This window comes from Capsicum annuum, chromosome 4, assembly GCF_002878395.1.
Source record: "Capsicum annuum cultivar UCD-10X-F1 chromosome 4, UCD10Xv1.1, whole genome shotgun sequence".
NCBI lineage: Eukaryota > Viridiplantae > Streptophyta > Magnoliopsida > Solanales > Solanaceae > Capsicum > Capsicum annuum.
Genome location: NC_061114.1, coordinates 39,954,395 through 39,975,305, shown reverse-complemented (window position 1 = coordinate 39,975,305; position 20,911 = coordinate 39,954,395). Strand labels below are relative to the sequence as shown.

The window sequence follows — 20,911 nt, the reverse complement described above, 5'->3', positions numbered from 1 at the left end:
TTACTTTTAATTTATAATTTGGGGATGAAGTGTGATTTTAAGTGTAGGGTAGGAAATCTTCTGATTGTTCATGGTAAAGTTATGGGATTTCAATTTTTAGACATTTTCCAGTTTTGACAAAATTTAAAAAAAAATTACAAAAAGAATTTAAATTTGATTATTGTCAATTTTCAATGTTTGTTGGTATCTGTCTAGTTGTATCACATTTCACCCACCCCTTGGTTGTTCTTTTTGGTTCTTTTTCTAGGGGGAGCCTTTTGAACCCGTTATCCCTTTTGAATTTTTAGGAGTAATTTTTCTAAATTTTTTGTTATTAGGAATAAATGAGATGTACTTGGTAAGTGCTATGTATAATTACATAATGCAAATTGGTTTTGAATGTGAAATTATGTAGAATGAGTTGAATGAACCCGACTTAAACCAAAACTCACATCATTATTTACTGAACTTGAACCAATACTCATATCATCATTTGCCGGACTTGAACCAGAACTCATACCATCTCCCAGGTACCAAACTAGAAGAAAGAATCATGAAAATAAATCTCATTAGACTAAAAAATGTATATTAAATAATGCGCAAGGCATATAGGTCCTACACGAAGTTAATGCCAATCTTGGCCTTAAGTGGGTCGGAGGGTCCCACTCCTATTTCTGAAATTCATTCTAAGGTAAATTTCCCCCAAACTAGGAGAAGGTATCTAATTGCACTACTAGATATTAAATAAGCCATAATTTAGTCCTAATATAGAAAATCTCCCTTAAGAACAAGCAATCATGCCAAGTATGCTTAATTATGATTTCTTAATCGGATACAAGATACAATCCATACTAAATATACCTCCAAGACCAAAATCCCATCATAAACTAATAATATTATATTCATACTATAATGATGTAATGCCCCGAGATCCCATCTCGTGACATCACATGGTGCTTATGGACCCGAAGGACCACAAGCTAATCCTTTACTGATATCTGTACCTGTACACTGCATAATATCTGAAATAAATGTGGAAACTAGCCATAGGGTTCAACAGATCTATACATACTCAAACTGAAAACTGAATACTATTACATCAACATCTGTCTAAAAAGCCTCTAAACTATCTGAACTATGGAGTTGATGGGACATGTCCCCAACTAACTCTGTCCACTGAGAATATAAACCAAATCTGATGCATTAATAGTAAACTGAGATTCGTCCTCGAAGGAATAGGACTCACTACTACTGCTGCTAACTGGGACTGAACTGCTAAGGAAGCTTTGAATCCTATGCCTCTGAAACTATGGTGTCAAATAAAAAACCATAGCGCAAATGTGTCAGTATAAAATTTTATCGAGTATATAAATAAGGTAAGGCTAAATGCAAAGGCTCATGCATGCACAATATGTAAACTGAATAGTCATGAAAATGTTGCACGAGAACATATACATGAATGCACAGAACATGAACACAATTATTGCAACGCTAGATACTGAAACCAAGATACCACTTTATTGCAGACTGAACTCAGTACTGACACTGAGATACTAAATCAATGACTCATCTGACACTGAGTTTCTAGTTCGTAGTGTTGTGGCTGTAGTTTTTAGGGCTAGTGGTGTTGGCTTTTTTACATCCTGTACTAGTTTATTATACACTTATCTTTTGTGTTTGTTATACTCTTAGTTTGTTTTGTGTACCATACTAGTTTATATGCACTTACTTTTTGTATTGGTTATACTGTTATTGGTCCTAAGTCGGAGGTCTATCGGAAACAACCTCTTTACTTCTCTTGAAGTAGTGGTATGGTCCGCATACACTCTACCCTCCCCAAACCCCATTAGGTGGGAATACACTGAGTATATTGTTGTTGTATTGAGTTCGAGGAATAAGACGAAACCCTCTATTTTGTATAATAACAATGTACAAATTTATATATTGCTGTATATACAATAAGAGTCATTTTTTTGGTGACTTTCTTTTTCCTATCCATTTTATACACACTTATACAATGTAGATACATGTTTAAACATGATACATACGTATGTATATATTTGTATAATTATGTATATTACTATACAAATGTATATAACATTATACATCATTATGCAATAATATACAAAATTATAAAAAAAATGTATAATATTATCTACTAAGTATATAAACCTCAAATGCAGCGACGCAACTCATTCCTCAATAAAAATTTTCATAAAATCTCCCCCTCAGCTCGTGTCAGAGGCAAGGATCACCAGATCTGGAATAGATCTAGCTGCAATTGAAAATTGAAAGCTATTGTCGAGCTGGTTGTCTTGGATCTGATGGAGGGAGGGGGTGGGGGGGGGGGGGGAATTAAAAAAAGAGCACACTATCTGTGTTTTGAGGCTAAAGCTACAAGAAAGAGGAAAAAAAATATCAAAGTAAAGGATACATGTATCTGAAAGAAGAACGAAAACGTAAAACGAAAGCAAAAAATGAAGGGCGCTGAAACAATCTAAAGAAAAATTATCAGTGCTTCTATGGAAGATTGAGAAGTGAAGAGATGTTTACCTTCCTAATTCCAACAGAGCTTCTGAAAGGTCCTTTTATTTTTTATGATTTTTTTTTGTTTCGGACTTAAGCCCATCTTTCGAGCTATTTATTTTAAGTATTTTTCTTTTTGAATTTATTGTCATTCCATTGCTTGTGCTCTTATTTATTTTTGTTTTCTTCAATAAAATGTGACTTGTTGGTTGATTGCAATCTAAAATCTATATTTATAATATATTAAAAGTGTGAAAATTCCTAGAAATGTGATTTGAACTTTTAGCCTTTATTAAAAGATTTTTCTTCAGACAAAATTATTTTTTATTTTTTTGTAATTTATTATTTAATTATTTTTTATTATATTAACTAGACTTTTTAAAATATATGGGACTCTTAAAATATATAGTAGCAGAACTAATTAATATTTTTCTTTCTACTAGACTTTCTAAAATATATGGGACTTTTAAAATATATGATAGGAGAATTAATTAATATTTTTCTTTGTACTATTCAATTAGAAAAATACTCCTAAAATAGGACTCTATTAAGGAAATACTTCTATAAATATTGAGATATATGTTAAACTAGAAAACAAATTGATTTGTCTATTGGAAGAATTTGATTGATGCTCATCTAACTTGATTCGATTGCATGTGCTTGATTGTTCGGCTTTGAAATTTTTTTTTATGTAAAGGTTATATTTCTTTGTATTATTTTGATATCTCTATTATTGTATTATTTTTTTATTGTTTACAGGCGGTAGATGAGTGGCGGGCGACTTTAAGAAAATTTTTGTGTGTAAACATTAAATTAAATTGTATTATTTTGATGTCTCAATCATTGTATTATTTTGTTGCAATTTACAGATGATAGATGAATGTCGATCGACTTTAAAAAAAAAAATTGGTAAGGTTTGGGTTTAGATAAAATCTTCATCTTTACATACTAAAAAAATATTAAATTTAATTATTATATTTATATTTATCATTTAAATAAATATCCTATTTAATGTAATATTTGAACTTATTAAAGTGAAATACGCGCAAAACGCGTACACTTAAACTAGTTAAAAAAAAGTGCGAGGAAGAAAAAAAAAGTTACAAAAATGAAAAAAATAAGCAAAAAAGTGTATTAAATGCTAATTGGATTAATTGAGTTACTGATTGAAACTTTACTTTTTAGGTCCATACCAATTGAGTCATTTTTGGTTAAAATTAAAAAAGTGGACTATATTTTATAATATAACTTTTTCGGATGCACATTTATGTAATTTTCCGAAAATTTATATCATCAATGAGACATAGTATTTTGTTGTTTGATTTGATATGGAGTTTAAAAAAATAAAAATAAAAATTTGAATCTTTTGATATTAAATTAATGTGATGTGATGTCAGTTGTATGAAAATGTTCTTTAATTTTATGATATTAAATATTTTACGTAAAACGTTAAAATTAAATATTAACAAAAAAATAGTTATTCCCTTTTAAAAACAAACTAGAAAAAATAGCTGAATCTTTTAAAAATACAAATTCCAAATATAAATAGCCATTTGACCATGAAAATTATTAATTCTATTTCAAAAAATTATCTCACTTTAGTGAAAACAGTATGCATTTGACCATGAGAATTTCAAATACAATTTGAAATTGTATTTGGAAAAGTAAAAACAAGTAAAACTTGTTTTTACTCCTACTTCTCTCATAAAATTTAAAAAATAAGTAAAATTTAAATTAATATCCAAACACATATCCAACTACAACTTCAACTTGAACTCTAAAAAATTCCTCCCATCGTTTAAAAAAATGATTTACTTTTCTTTTTAATTCGTTTAAAAAAGAATGATCTCTTTCCTTTTTAGCCATTTTTTAATTTTAACTTTTCACATGACATGTTTAACACCACAAAATTGAAGGACATTTTGATATATTTGACATATCTTTAATTTAACACTATAAAATTTAAAAAACTATTTTATTTTCTTAAACTTCATGATAAATTAAATTAGATCTTTTTTTAAAAAACGAAGGGAGTATTATTTTGTTGACCAAATGGGACCTAATTTATTACCAAGTACAAGAGCTTATCCCCAACGGCTCCAAAGTTTGTTTGTGCGCAACAAACAATTCTTTGAGTGACCTACATCATGTCGTGCACCCAAATATGAGTGGCTTTAGATATTTGACCCTAATAAGAAATGTCTTTAAAGAATAACCTTCATTACTTTTTAAGTTTAGTACAAGTACTATTTTGCCCCTCTACACCTCAAATATATTTTTTTTAACTTTTTATATTTATTTGTCTCTCAAATTTTATCTTTTATTATTTTCACTTTTTATTTTTGCCTTTAATTTTATTATTCTATTTTGTATTATTTTCACCTTTTTTATTTTTTATTTTAATTTTATCATACTATATTTTATTATTTTCACTTTTTTTTTCTTTAATTTTATTTTCATGTTTTAATTCATTTGTCTCAACCTTTATTTTTTTCCTTTTTCTCAAGCATTATCTATTTCTTTTTTTTTTAATTCATTTGTTTTTAACCTTTATTTTTTTTTATTTTTGATTTTTATCAGTTCTCTTTTTTTCTCTCATTTTTCTCAAACTTTATTTTTATTTTTTCCTCTCATTTTTTATTTTCTCAAATTTTCTAATTCTTTGCTTTTTTCTTAATCATTATTTTTCTTGCCTTTTTTTTTCTCACTCTTTTTTTTATTTCTCTATTTTGTTTGATCACTTTTTTCTTTTTTTTTCAGTTCTCTTTTTTTTCCTCATTTTTCTAAAACTTTATTTTTATTTTTCCTCTCATTTTTATTTTTTTCAATTTTTTAATTCTTCGCTTTTTTCTTGATTTTTTTTATCTTTTTTTTTTCTTAATTTTTTTTATTTCTCTATTTTGTTTGATCGTTTTTTTTCTGAACTTCTATTATATTTTGCTAATAAATAAAAAAATTGGATAATCCGCAAAGGTGTCTTCTTTTTTACATCAAAGCAAATTTAAGGGCATGAATTATTGTTACGAATTTCTTTGAAAATTTTTGAGATAAGTTGTGTCTCTAAGGCGAGAGTTGTAGAATATCTCATAAATAAAGACATAATATAGTAGTGTCAACTCTTGCCCGTAGGGCATAATTTATTATTTGAAAGTCCTTGAGCTAAGTTTTATCTCTAAGGCAAGAGTTGTAGAACATTTCATAAATGAAGACATAACGTGGTAGTGTTGGCTCTTGCCCGTGGGGCATAATTTGTAGTTTAAAAGTCTTTGAGCTAAGTCTTGCCTCTAAGGCAAGAGTTGTAGAATATCTCATAAATAAAGACATAACATGGTAGTGTCAACTCTTGCCCATGGGACATAATTTGTAGTTTGAAAGTTCTTGAGCTAAGTCTTTCCTCTAAAGCAATAACTGTAGAACATCTCAAAAATAAAAACATAACATTGTAGAGTCAACTCTTGCCCGTGGGGCATAATTTGTAGTTTGAAAGTCCTTGAGTTAATTAAGTCTTGTCTTTAAGGCAAGAGTTGTAGAACATCTAATAAATAAAAACATAACGTGATAGTGTCAACTCTTGCTCGTGGGACGTAATTTGTAGTTTGAAAGTCCTTGAGCTATATCTTGCCTCTAAGGCAATAGTCGTAGAATATCTCATAAATAAAAACATAATGTGGTAAAGTCAACTCTTGTTCGTGGGGTCATAATTTGTAGTTTGAAAGTCCTTGAGCTAATTAAGTCTTGCCTCTAAGGCAGTAGTTGTAAAACATCTCATAAATAAAAATATCTGTGGGGTATAATTTGTAGTTTGAAAGTCTTTGAGCCAAGTCTTGCGTCTAAGGCAATAGTTATAGAACATCTCGTAAATAAAAACATAATGCAGTAGAGTCAACTCTTGCTCGTGGGGCATAATTTGTTGTTTGAAAGTCTTTGAGCTAAGTTTTGTCTCTAAGACAATAGTTATAGAACATCTCACAAATGAAAATATAACGTATAGAGTCAACTCTTACCCGTGGGACATAGTTTATTGTTTGAAAGTCCTTGAGCTAAGTATTGCTTCTAAGGTAATAGTTGTAGAACATATCATAAATAAAAACATAACGTGTTAGAGTCAACTCTTCCTCATGGAGCATAATTTGTTGTTTCAAAGTCCTTGAGCTAAGTCTTGCCTCTAAGACAATAGTTGTAAAGCATCTCATAAATCAAAATACAATATGGTAGTGTCAACTGTTGCCCATGAAACATAACTAGTTGTTTGAAAGTCCTTGAGCTAAGTCTTGCCTGTAAGGCTATAGTTGTAGAATATCTCATAAATGAAAACACAACGTGATAAAGTTAACTCTTGCCCGTAGGGTATAATTTATTGTTTGAAAGTCCATGAGCTAAGTTTTTCCTTTGAGGTAAGAGTTATAAAACATCTCATAAATCAAAATACAATGTGGTAGTGTCGAGTCTTGCCCATGAAACATAACTTGTTGTTTAAAAGTCACGAGTCTTACCTCTATAGTGTAATAGTGTCAACCTTTGCCCATGAAACGTAACGTATTATTGAAAGTCGTAAGTCTTGTCTTTATAATGTGATAGTGTCAACTCTTACTCATAAGATGTAACTTGAATGGAAGAAATTGAAGAAAAGAACAAAAATAATAAAAATTGCAGAAAATGAAGAAAAATATTAAAAAATTAAAAATCAAAGAAAATGTAGAAGTTGAGAGAGAATAGAAAAAAATAAATGTTGATAAAAAGGGATTAAATAAAAATAAAGGTCGAGAAAACTTTAAAAAGAAAAAAAAATCTTTAATAAAAGTAGACATTAAAAGGTGTAAAGAAAAAAAAGGTAAGGGTTGAGAAAAAAAAAAAATAGGAAAGAAAAATAAAAAATAAAAATAATATTAAAAAAAAAGAAGTTGAGAGGAAAAAGGGAAAAAGTAAAGGCTGAAAAAATTAAAAATAAAAAGAAAAAATTAAAAATAAAAATTAAAGTAAAATTAAAAAGAGAAAAAATATAAAAGTTGAAACATATAAATATGGAGTTGTTATCTATTATGAGGAACATTTATGTAATTTACTCCATTGATTAGGGGTAATTTTATTCAAAAAAAATATTAGTTAAAGGTAAAGGCTATTTTAAGGAAGCTTTTTTATTTGGGGCTAAAATTTGAAAGTCACCCCAATTTGGGTCTATTTTTTAGATTTACCCAACAAATATAGTTTTGGGTCGACCATAGCCTCGGAAGTAAAATCTCTTCTTTCTGGTAATAATCTATATCTATAATATATTAAAAGTGTGAAGGCCCTTAGAAAAATGATTTGAACTTTTGGCCCTTCGTTAAAAGATTCTGCTTTAGACAAAATCATTTTTTTCACTATTTTTTCGTAATTATTATTTAATTTTATTGAGTTAATGTGATTGAACTTTCCTTCCATATTTTAATTAGATAGAATCCTTTTAAAGATAGGTTAATGTAATTTAACTTTTATTCCATATTTTAGAGGCAGAATTCTTAAACATAAAATTCATTAGGCATAAAATTAGTTTAGGCATAATATTAATGAGATATTCTTCATTAGTAATGTTAATTAATTTTGGAAAACGTGTAAAAAAAGGCACAAAAATATTTCTACAAAACAAAAGTCCTAATCCTTTACAAAACCTAATACCCAACTTCTAAACTATATATTAAATAAAAAACGATTAGCAACACGTTAAACTCCAACCCAAAAAATCCAGATTTTCAACACGCTTGAGTTGAACCTTTAAACCCGCTGTGATTTTCTCTCAGTTTACATTCTTCTAGAGTTCTTTATAATTTATGGCTTTGAATTTTTTGATTCTAGACTTTATTCCTACAGAAGATTATAATCTAGCAAATTTGTTGATGTTCATTGCTTTTAAACGTTGTTTTGATTGTCTAACTGTGTGATTTTTTAGGCGTGCTTTTGGTATTTAGAAATTCTATCCTTATTACTTATATATTTAACAAATGTCAACTGTACGCATGCACATGCATAGTATAAATAACAGAATAACACACACTATAGGCTATAATTAAACCCATAAAAACACTGGAAACAAACACACACATAAGGACTAGCGGTTGGGTCATAGGTTCAAGCCGTAAAAATAGTCAGCCTCGGTTATATATATGTTAAGTCCTATTGATAAGTCATTTGATTTCTTTTTGATTTTTGGACTATTATTAATTACGATAGCAGTTCTCTTCGTTGCATTGATATATGTTGCAATTTTTACATTATCGGGCCATGAAAGAGCTTCTGCTTCATCCAACAAAATGTTCGAGGAAAGATAATGTCATTTATATATTAACTTCATGCCTAGCTTGCTATATATGTTTTTGATTCAGGAAGTGTATTATATGACAAATTATTTATTTGGTTTCCCGATCTACATATCAGTATCCGTATTAGAGTCAAATTAATCTAAGTTAGCACCTCATAACGTCGGTTGACTTTGAAGAATTTCTTGTGTAAAGGTTATGTTTAATTTTATTGCTTTGATATCTTATTATCTTATTGTTTTATTTTAATTTACAGATGTTATATGAATGCGAGTTGATTTTGATTTTTTTTTAGGTAAATGTTAGGTTTAATTATATTATCATAATATCTCTATTAGTTTGTTATTTTGTGGTAGTTTATAGTTCGTAAATAAATCTCGATCGATTATGAGAAATTTTTGTGTGTAAAATTTATGTTTAATTGTATTGTTTTGATATCACTTTTATCATATTATTTTATTGTAGTTTACATGTGATAAAGATAATTGTTGGTCGGCGAATTTTTCTTATGTAAAGGTTAGGTTTAGTTGTATTCTTTTGATATCTCTATTATCTTATTATTTTGTATTGTTTACAGGTGGTAGATGAGTGTCGGACGACTTTGAGAAATTTTTTGTGTGTAAAGATTATATTTAATTGTATTATTGTGATATCTCTATCATTATATTGTTTTGTTGCAATTTATAGATGGTAGATGAATGTTGATCAATTTTTAAAAAATATTTTTGGTAAAGATTAGGTTTAATAAATAAATTCTTCATTTTTACATACTCAAAAGATATTAAATTTAATTATTATATTAATCTTTATTATTTAAACAAATATACTATTTAATATAATGTTTGAACTAATTAAAGTAAGGTACACGTGCAATGCGCGTACACCTAAACTAGTAATAAATAAAAAATTAGAGAATTTTAATAGTTTAATTGATTAGTTATCTGAACTTTCATCTTCTCGATAAAAGTTTGATTCCCCTTGCAATAAATACCCTCCTCCATTTTGCTTTTCCTACCTCCATTTTTTTTAAATAATAATAATAAATAAAAAATTAAAATCTTTATAGTCTCCACGAGACACCAGCTGGCAGCTTCCCACAAAATTTGGCGGGACTTCGGATTAAAAAGAATTTCAAGTTGTCCAATTAAATTTGGACCCACTTATCTTCTTTTCTTAATTGAAAACTTGAGGGTTTCTCCCCCTTCAAAACTAAAAATTCAATTCGTCGGCGCTGTTTATATATTACTGCTGCTATGGCATTGCTTCTGTCGAGTGTGCAATTTCAACCTCGGGTAAGAATTTTATATTCTGTAAAAAAAAGGCAAAATCCAGAGACCATTATTCTTTACAAAAGGTACCCAAAATCCAAAATCCAATTCTCTTTCTCTAGCCAGCGATTTCGGTACCTGAGCTCGGCTTCAATTAATGCATACTCCTCCGTACAAGAATATCCCGAGGGTAGTTCGAGTGATGCAGGGTTGAGGGAGAAGCTGGTGGAATGGATCAGATTTGTTCGAAATGTATTTCCGGGTGGAAATTGGTGGAGGTTTTCGTCAGAAAACGTAGATGTTGGAGGAACAGCGAAGCCTGTGACTGTTGTACATGCTCTTCACAGAATGTGGAAATTGATAGCTAAAGATGGTTTGCTCGTTTTTGCTGCTTTTACTGCACTGATTGTTACTGCTGTACGTTCTCCATGTGCCTACTTGAACTTCAATATATGATGCTACATATGGAGAAAGAAAGAAATCGAGAGAGTAAAGGTGGAAGAAATCGATAGAGTAAAGTGAAACAAATGGAAAAGAACGAAAATAAATCTCCAATAATTGGGAGGTCTTGGGTCTAGTTAAGCCCGCCCTTTATTAATGATTTAATTAAATTAATTAATTTTAATGAAAGTGGCCAAATAAGCCCTGAAAATGAGTCTAAGGATGATGAGAAAATCAGTCAAACTAGTCTATTTACAAGTAAAATTGTGTAAAATTCCCTTTAACATGCGAAAGGAAATACAGTACTAATAAAAACCAAGGTTGCTAACTGGTGATTACTTTGCTATGCATCAGTTATCAGAAATTTCTATCCCGCATTTTCTGACAGCATCCATCTTTTCGGCACAAAGTAGCAGTATCCCACTGTTCCACAGGAATGTGCGAATCTTGATTGTGCTGTGCATCATTTCGGGAATATGCAGGTTAACATCTTTTTATATCACTCTCCATTCAACTTAATTGATCTGATTTGAGGGGCAGTCCGTTTTTGGTTATACATACATACATTTTCACAAATAAACTGCCCAAGACTAATTATTCTTATGATGGAGAAAATACCAATTCAAATTGAATGGATTAAAATTAATGTTACGAATCGAGATTAAATCTTTTTTTCATTTTCTTCCATTTATTAATTTTTAAATTTACTCTCTTGAAAAGTTTGTTTTAAATTGTCAAGTTGCATGATCATTTAACAAAAAGAAGATGAAATAGTCAAGTTGCATGATCAGAGTTCTCCTCTGTAGGTAGAACTTTGAACTAAGACTTAGTGCACTTATTGTGCATTAACACCGCTTCTATCATCCTTTGTTTTGTATTCTTTTCCAACCTCCTTACCTGCATGTTCTTCCAGCTTTTATGAGCATTCTAACATATTTGTTCATCTCCCTCTCCAATTTGAGCAAACAGTGGTGTGCGAGGTTGCTTTTTTGGGCTCGCAAATATGATCCTGGTGAGTCTTAATCACATTAGAATTTTGTATGAAGATGAGGAGTCAAAGAAAAAAGAAAAGAAGAGAAGAATTCAGTTATCATATTTTTTTTTTATTGGGGTTATCCTAATCATACTGGTTTTGTCTGGCAAGAAGTGGCCCAAAAATCTAGTATTGTATCTACTATCTCATGACATCCAATCAAATAGGCTTGCCTTCCTATTTCCAAGGTCGAGAGGCCAACTACTAATTTGAGATAATAAATATCTAAAGAAGGAGCTTTGACATTTCCAAATGTGGATTTTGATCTGAAGAGGATCTTTAATTTTACCAGAACTATAAATTCAGTATAATTAATAATCTTTTTTTTTTTTTTGAAAATGGTAATATTAGTATTAAGAGCAGTAGAGCAGCGCTAAAGCCATATATATTGAGGACACTATAAATTCCGTATACTTAATAACCTTTTTAATGCTAAAGTTTTCAAGAAACATAGATTGTTTGATTGCTTTGTCCTTCATCTTCGTTTGCAGGTCAAGCGAATGAGGGAAAAATTATATTCCACTCTTCTTCTTCAGGTTTCAGTAAATCCTATTTGGTTATTTCGCTTAAACATAAACAAATCATTATTTTTCTCGTCTAAGAAAGAAGTCAAATCACTTCTATATTAAAAATAGATCCTTATGTATTTCGGCTTACCTTTTATTTTTGTAGGATATATCCTTTTTTGATTCTGAAACAGTTGGTGATTTGACAAGTAGGCTAGGGGCAGATTGTCAACAAGTGTCTCGTGTTATTGGAAATGACCTAAATCTGATTTTACGCAATTTTCTCCAGGTAAGATTCCCTAAGATGTCTAGTGTTTTCATATATTCATTTTTGAGTTGGTGATTTACTTCTATCCTTTTCAGGGAACAGGTGCATTAGTTTATTTGTTGATTTTGTCCTGGCCACTGGGATTGTGCACATTGACTATCTGCTGTGCACTATTCACAATAATGCTATTATACGGACAGTAAGTTTTCCTCGGTGTTTTACTTTTTTTTTTTTTTGATAATTGGTAAAGTTGTATTCTTCAGCATAGTATGCTGGCTACCTCCAAAAACTAATAGCAATTACAAGCTTCCTATTAGTTCTATAATCTGATCTACATCTTCTATACACAATTATTTACACCAAAAAAGTAAAGATACAATACAATCCCATTTAACTTTGTGTATGGTATTGGACCGATCTTCAAAGTATCTCCCATTTCTTTCCCTCCAAACTGACCACCATATACATGATGGTATTAATTCCCACCATCTCTTTTGTCTTTTACTGCCTCCCCTCCTAATCAAACAACTCAAAAGATCTGATGTGTGTTCTGGTGTTGTCCAGGTGATGCTTGTAATGTTGAGGAACAGTTTCCATAGTTGAGTAATAAATTTGCAATGAAGAAAAAGATGAAAATATTTGTTTCTTCTGTCAAATGGCACAAAAAACATCTAGGAACCAGCTGCTTCCCCTTCTTTTGTAGTACTTCTTGAGTTAGGCATGCTCTCTTCATCATAACCAAGTGAAACATTTAACTTTTGTAGGGATTTCACTTTTCCAAAAATAGTTCCAATAGTACTGGAAACCCCACCCATCACCTGCAAACCTCTCTTGTATGCACTTCTAACTAAAAAAACTCCATCCGTGCTATGCTTCCATAAGACCCTATCGGTGGCTATTGAGATGATGTTGACTCCACCCAATTTGCCCAGTAAAGCTGCCACCCCCTTTACTTCCAATCATTAGGCTGCATTTGTTTTTTTTAAGATTCGTCTGAATGATTAAGATGTTGTCTCTGGATCTGAAAATTAAATGATTAAGACTGCTTGTTTTTCAACAACTGTATATGCAAAAAATTTTTATTTGTATATATAAGTAAAAAAAATACAATTCAAATAAAAACTAATTATATATCAGAAAAGTATGTAATTTAATACAACAAAATTATATTATTTGATTGAAAAAATATTTATGTTTGTTAGTGATAGTGGAGATGGTTTATAATGGTAGTTGCGGTGACAATGATTGATGTTAGTGATTTGTAATATTAGTGGTGATAGTTGTGATGGTTGGTATTATAGAGATGTTATGAGGGTGGCGGTTGATAGTGGTGGTGGTGGTTGTGACGTGACGTTGCTTGATATTAGTAGTTGGAGGTGTTGATTGTGATGGCTGAAAAATGAATGCATGATGGTTGACGATGCGTTGGTGCTAGTTGGAATGTTGTTAGTTGTGATGGTGGAGATGGTTGTTAGTAGAGATAAATTGTAGCGATGATAGTGATTGAAGTGATGGTAGAGGTGACGTTACTAGAGACAATGGTGGTGGTCGCCGAATAATGTGTGGAGGTTGTGATGTATTAGTGGTCGCAGTTAGCGGTGGTGCTAGTTGTGATAGATGAGTTGGTCGATAGTAGGGATTGATCGGTAGTGGTTGATGATGGTGGTGATGTTGACGGCGGTGGTGGCGGTAAATATAATTAAAATAATAAAGGTAGTAGGTGTAGTAGCGGTTGACAATAGTGGGTGGTAGTGATATTTGCTGTCAGTGGTGGTTGTGAGGAGGTGGTTGATGGTTGACAATGATGGCGGTGGCAGAGGTACTGACTGATGATTATGAATAGAGTAGCGGTGTATATTATCCAACACCAGAATACCTCTTCAGACCTATTAAGACTTGATTCTAGATCTGAATGATTAAGACCTATTTAAACCTATTCAGAGGTAAAATCTTAATAAAAAACAAATGCACGTAATGGTCTGAAGTCTGAACCATTCAGATTTAGACCTTCATTAAGTGCAAACAAATGAGCCCTTAGTAATCTTCTAATGCTAAGTTCCTTCCCTGTCCGAACGAGCACTCAAACCCTCTGGCGTCGGGATTCTCACATATTAGGAACAAATCTGGGGAAAGATTCTTAAGAGAGTTTTGTTCTATCCAACCATCCTTCCAAAATGTTATTTTGTTTCTATTCCCCACATTGAGATACATATTTTCCTCCAGCAATGGCCACAAATTTCTGATTGGCCTCCACGTCCCCACACCAAATGGCTCAGAAATATTTCTGTGCACCAGGGACTTTGCATACCATATCTTGCAAAGAGTGACTGCTGATCATGTTCTAATAGCTCTTCTATGCAGACACTGGGAGCAATCTAAATCCTACTTCAAGTTTGAAATTGATGGCTAAATCAAGAAGTTTTTGTTGAAAAAGTCAAGGATTGGTGGAGTGAATTTGAATTTTGTGGGAGGCCAGACTATAGCTTAGCATGTAAACTCAAAGCTCTCAAAGGGAAATTGAAAGAATGGAGTAGACATGAACAAGAGATTCTGAAATTACAAATGAACAACCTTCTCAATCAGATGGCTGAGCTAGAATCTCATTTGAATATTAGAGCCTTAACAAAGGAGGAAATTGTAAGAAAGCTACACTTTTCTTGGAGTATGAGAGGTGTTTGAAGAATGAGGAAGTGTGGGTCTTATGGCTCAAAGAAGGGGATAGAAATACAAAGTTCTTCGATCAAACTGCTAATGCCTATAAAAGACATAATCATATTGATTAGTTGGAAGTGCGGGGAAAGACCATATCTGATCCTAACAAAATTATGAGAAATAAAGGAGAAAAAAATATTATTGAATTGTGTGTTTACATAATTACATCAAAACCCTATTTATAGACACTATAGTACAATCCTTTTTCAAGTAGGATTTTTTTAGATATCATTCCTATTTCTGCTCATATTCTAACATTTCCCCTCAAGCTGGTGCATACAAATCATATGTACCTAGCTTGTTACAAATGTAATTAATACAAGGACCGGTGAGGGACTTGGTGCAGATATTTGCAAGTTGATCACTTGATTCACAAATTTTGTAACAATATCTCCGGAGAGTATCTTTTCTCTCACAAAGTGACAATCAATCTCGATGTGTTTAGTCCTCTCATGAAACACTGGATTTGATGTGATATGAAGGGCTTTTTGATTATCACACACAAGTTCCATCTTACCGGTTTCTCCAAATTTTAGGTTTCTCAGCAAGTATTTGATCCAAACTAGCTCACAAGTTGCTACAACCATTGCTCGATATTCTGCTTCCGCACTAGATCAAGCAACCACACTCTGTTTCTTACTCTTCCAAGACACCAAATTACCTCCTACTAAAATACAATATCGGAGGTAGAACGTCTATCAAGGATGATCCTGCCCAATCAACATCTGTGTATCCAATGATATGCTTGTGACCTCGATCTTCAAAGAGTAGTTCTTTACCTGGAGCTGACTTTCTATATTGTAGAATACGAACAACTGCATCCCAATGACTATCATAGGGGCAAGTCATAAACTGACTTACAACACTCACGGGAAAGGATATATCAGGTCTAGTCACGGAGATAATTCTACTTTCCAACCAATCGCCTATACCTTTCAGGATCACTGAGTGGCTCCCCCTGACTTGACAGAAGTTTAGCATTTGGATTCATAGGAGTGTCAATGAGTCTAAGGCATACTTGCGTTGAGAAATAACAATACTTGATCTGGATTGAGCTACTTCAATACCTAAAAAATATTTTTGTTTGCCAAGGTCTTTAGTCTGGAAATGCTGAAAAAGATGTTGCTTTAATTTAGTGATACCATCTTCATCATTGCCGGTGATAATGATATCATCAACATAAACCGACAAATAAATACATAGATTTACTTAAGAATGTCGATAGAACATTGCGTGACCAGCTCCACTATGGATCATGCCAAACTACTGAATTACTGTGCTAAACTTTCCAAATCAAGCTTGAGGAGACCGTTTCAAACCATAAAGTGACCTGTGCAATCGACATACAAGGCTACTAGACTCCCCTGAGCAACAAAACCAGGTGGTTGCTCCATATAGACTTCTTCCACAAGATCACCATGCAGAAAAACATTGTTAATATCCAACTGATAAAGAGGCCAATGACACATGACAACAATGGATAGAAAAAGACACACATATGCTATTTTAGCCACCGGAGAGAAAGTGTCACTATAATCAAACCCAAATATTTGTGTGTATCTTTTGGCAACAAGGCGAGCCTTAAGCCGATAAACCTGACTGTCTGGACCAACTTTGACTGCATAAACCCAACGACAACCAACAGTAGATTTACTCGTAGGAAGGGAAACAAGCTCCTAAGTACCACTTGCATGCAAAGTAGACATCTTATTTATCATAGCATGCTTTCATCCTGAATGAGAAAGTGCTTCACCTATAATCTTAGGGATGTGACCGAGGAAATAGTATGGAATGGGGAACCTGATTTTGAATCGAAAATGATGACATTCTATTAATGAGTTAGCAAGATGCGAGGACTGCATCGCCTCAAAAACCCAGCGGAATACGGGATTCAATGAGAAGAGTGCGAGCAGTCTCAATGAGATATCTATTTTTCCTTTCTGCTATTCCGTTCTCCTGAGGGGTGTATGGACATGATGTCTGGTGAAAAATTCCTTGGTGAGTCATAAACTTCTGAAACTGGGAGGATACGTATTCTAAGGCATTATCACTATAAAAAGTACGAATAGAGACACCAAATTGATTTTGTATTTCAGCACAAAACATTTGAATATAGAAAACAACTTAGAACGATCTTTCATTAGGAAACCAAGTGCATCGTGAAAAATCATCAATGAAACTAACAAAGTAACGAAATCCTAAGGGTGAACTAATTCTACTAGGACCCCAAATATCATAATGAACTAATGAGAAACTAGACTCTGAACGACTCTTAATATTACGTGAAAACGTAGCACGGGTGTGTTTCCCAAGGTGACACGACTCACAATCTAATGTGGATAAACTAGTCAAACTAGGCACCATCTTTTGTAACTTGGATAGGCTTGGATGTCCTAAACGTTTGTGAATAAGGTCTGGAGGTCTGTAACGGAGCATGATGTGAAGGAATTTGAATTGGTAAGATGGTAAAGGCCTTGTGATTCACGTCCTGTGCCGATCGTTTGTCCCATACTGCGGTTCTGCATTAGAAAAGAATCATAAAAGAAAGTTATACTACAATTAAGGGCACATGTCAAACGACTAACAGATGCAAGATTAAAAGGACAACCAATGACATAAAGAACGTAGTTGAGTGACAGAAGATATGGGTTTGTCTTGTCAAACTCCTTCTGGTTTTATGCGGATCCCATTGGCTAAAGTAATAGCTGGAAGAGACTGTGAATAAACAATATCAGACATAAGTGACTTGTTGCTAGAAATATGACTAGAAGCACCCGAGTCCACAACCCATGATCCAAAGGTAGGAGATTGTGCTATTGAGACTATTGATAGAGATGTATGCTTACTTGCTCGATATTGAAGACTCTCATGATATTCTTTGTCTGATAAATACACCCGTAGATCACCTGTGATGTTATACTGAGCAACATTAACATTTTTAGGTGGTAGACCATGCAAAGAATAGCATATTCCATGAGTATGTCCAAGCTTATTACAATAACTACACTTAGGTCGAGAATAACATACATCACGAGTGTGTCCAAGCCTTTTCCAATAACTGCACTTAGGTCGAGATCTTCCAAATCGACCTCCCCCTCGACGATTCTTCATGGACTGTAATGTTTGATTTTTTGATCTCATTAAGGGTTCAAATTTAATCATAGGATTAAATTGAGCAAAAAGTTCAATCACCAAAAAATTGGTTAGTCACCGAAAAAATTGAATTTGATTGTCGGAGTCAAGAAATAGCTATCGGTACAGCCTTGGAATGAAGGGGCGACCTCATTGGAAAAGAGGAATCTTGACGAGAACTGGCCAAAAAAAATAAAGTTACCGGTATTAGGGTTCTGGCAATCGGAATCGGGAAAAAGGGAACTGGATAGATCAGAATAACTGGGCGTCTTCAGCAAAAAAGCAACAACTCAAAAAATTCGATCGGAGACGCGTGACATAAGATCTAGCTGGAATTTTGAAATTCTGACAGCCACGTAGCTTATATTTTTCCGGTGGTTTTGGTTGGATTTTCTCCGCCTGACCTTTCCGATCCTCTTGGTGGTGTTGTATTTTGCATACAACGCACAAAACAGATAATGACACAAATTAGTCACCGGAAATTGACGCACGGTGACTGAGTTTTTTTTAAATTTCTCACCAATGCTCTGATACCATTTGAGAAATAAAGGAGGAAAATATATTATTGAATTGTGTGTTTGCATAATTTCATCGAGACTCTATTTATAGACACTATAGTACAATCCTTTTCCAAGTAGGATTTTTTTTATAAACTATTCCTATTTCTACTCAGATTCTAATAAGAATCAAGGAAGAAGTCATATCTTTCTACAAGAATTTATATACAGAACCTGAAGACCAGAGGACCTTCTGAAAATATTAGCAATTATGCTACCATCACAGAGTATGAGAAAGAGGCACTGCAGACAACATTTGAGTAAGAAGCTTTTGAGTTCTTAAAGATGTATGCTATTGACAAATCCACTGGCCCTGATGGTTATACAATGTGGTTTTATCTAAAATGCTCGGAGATCATTAAACAAGACATTATGGAGGCATTTCACAATTTTCATTGAATTGAGATGTTTGAAAAAAGCTATAATGCAACATACATAGCACTGATTCCTAAGAAGATTGGAGCAAAGGAACTCAAAGACTTCGGACCCATCAGTTTAATTGGAAGCTTTTACAAGCGGATCTCCAAGGTTTTGACAAAAAGGTTGAAGAAAGTTATGGATAAGCTGGTAGACAAGCAACAAATAGCTTTTATTAGAGGTAGACATATAATGGATGCAGTGCTCATAGCTAATGAAGCAATTGATTTCAGAGTGTCCTAAAATAAACTCGATATATTACGCAAACTTGATATTGAGAAAGCATATGACCATGTGAATTGGGAATTCATTTTAAATAAACTGTGACAATGGGATTTGGTAGGAGATGGATCAGGTGGAAGTTCTGTATGTCTACTGTGAAGTTTTCAGTGCTTACCAATGGGACCTGAAGGCTTTTAAATGCACACAGAGGGATTAGGCATGGAGATCCCCTATCCCCCTTCTTGTTTATCATAGCTATGGAGGGGCTGAGCAACTTGTTGAATATAACAAAGATAACAAGAAGAATTCAACGATTTGAAGTTAACTAGGTTGCTGGAAACAATGTGGAGATCATGCATTTGCAATATGCCAATATCCACTAATTGTGGGATGAGGAGGAGCAATTGATGATCCTAAAACTTATATTGGTGTAATTTGAAGCCATATCTGAGCTCTATATAAATTGGAACAAAAACTGTTTGTACCTAATTAATGTGGTTCCAGAGATGGGATCATCTTTCTCAGATTCGGAGAGGAGTGGTGGGAAATTTGCCATCAGTATACTTGGGCCTGCCTCTGGGTGCAAAGTCAAGGTCCATAGACATCTTTGGGGAGTAGACTAACGCTCTCAGTAGAATGTCTATGTGTAGTGTTGCTCATATTGAGGACAGTAAGAAGAAGTTAGCTTAGGAAGTCCATCAGCTTGCCAGACTAGGCATTTGTTTAGTTGATTCCGAAGAGTGTAATGTATGGGTTTAGAGTAGTTAAGAATCATCTCAAGTTTCCAAGGTGAAAGAAAAGCAAGATAGAAATCCCAGCCTTATCAAGTTAAAAGAGCCAGTCAAGGATTAGAAAGTAGAGGTTTTCTCCTAAGGGGGAGATGGTGTTTTGCGTTGTCAGGGACGTCTGTTTTTCCAGGTGTAGACGACTTAAGGAAGTGAATTCTTGCAGAAGCCCATGGTGCGTGCTACTCTATTTATCTAGGGGCCACAAAGATGTACTGTGACTTGCGGGAAATTTATTAGTGGAGTAGGATAAGGAGAGATGTTGTAGAGATTGTGGCTAAGTGCTCTACATGTTAGCAGGTTAAGATTGAGCATCAGAAGCCTAGTGGGTTAATGCAGAAGTTCAGTATTCTACTTAGAAGTGGGAAGAAGTGAACATGGACTTTGTGACCCGCATGATTCAGTTTGGGTCATTGTAGACAGGACGTCCAAATCATCTCATTTTATTCTAGTCCATACCTCTTATTCAGCCGACGGTTATACTAAAATCTACATAAGAAAGTTGGTAAGATTGCACGGTGTTCCGTTATCCACTATCTTAGGCAGAGGTGCCCAGTTCACCTATCATTTCTAGAAAGAATTCCAAAAAGGTCTTGGTACCCAAGTTCATCTCAGTACAACCTTTCATCCTCAGACAGATGGTCAAGCAGAAAGGACCATTTAGACCATAGAAGATATTCTAAGGGCGTGTGCAATTGATTTCAAGGGTAGTTGGGATGACCACTTGCCTTGATTGAGTTTGCATACAACAATAGCTATCATTCCAATATTT

The 20,911-nt window shown here is 33.0% G+C and overlaps 1 protein-coding gene and 1 long non-coding RNA gene across 8 annotated transcripts in view; one reads left to right on the top strand and one right to left on the bottom strand.

Moving 5' to 3' along the window:
• Positions 1-862: 862 nt before the first annotated feature.
• On the bottom strand, positions 863-2,707 carry LOC124898133. 2 transcript variants are annotated; one of them, XR_007054891.1, is made up of 2 exons: positions 2,152-2,707; positions 863-1,286 (listed from the first exon to the last, which is right to left on the bottom strand). It is a non-coding gene; the product is annotated as an uncharacterized LOC124898133 (long non-coding RNA). The 2 variants fall into 2 exon arrangements; XR_007054890.1 differs by having other exon boundaries at positions 2,533-2,707.
• A 7,189-nt stretch (positions 2,708-9,896) lies between these two features.
• LOC107868032 (ABC transporter B family member 26, chloroplastic) overlaps positions 9,897-20,911 on the top strand; it is a 55,233-nt gene continuing 44,218 nt past the window's right edge. For 3 of the 6 annotated variants that reach the window (XM_047411786.1, XM_047411785.1, XM_016714589.2), the window contains exons 1-6: positions 9,949-10,483; positions 10,862-10,989; positions 11,477-11,519; positions 12,032-12,076; positions 12,213-12,335; positions 12,410-12,513. In XM_047411786.1, coding sequence (XP_047267742.1) covers positions 10,052-10,483; positions 10,862-10,989; positions 11,477-11,519; positions 12,032-12,076; positions 12,213-12,335; positions 12,410-12,513 — 875 coding nt within the window. In that variant the 5' untranslated portion in view covers positions 9,949-10,051. Of the gene's footprint in view, positions 10,484-10,861; positions 10,990-11,476; positions 11,520-12,031; positions 12,077-12,212; positions 12,336-12,409; positions 12,514-20,911 lie in introns of all 6 variants that reach the window. The other 3 variants (XM_016714588.2, XM_016714586.2, XM_047411787.1) reach the window with 3 other exon arrangements.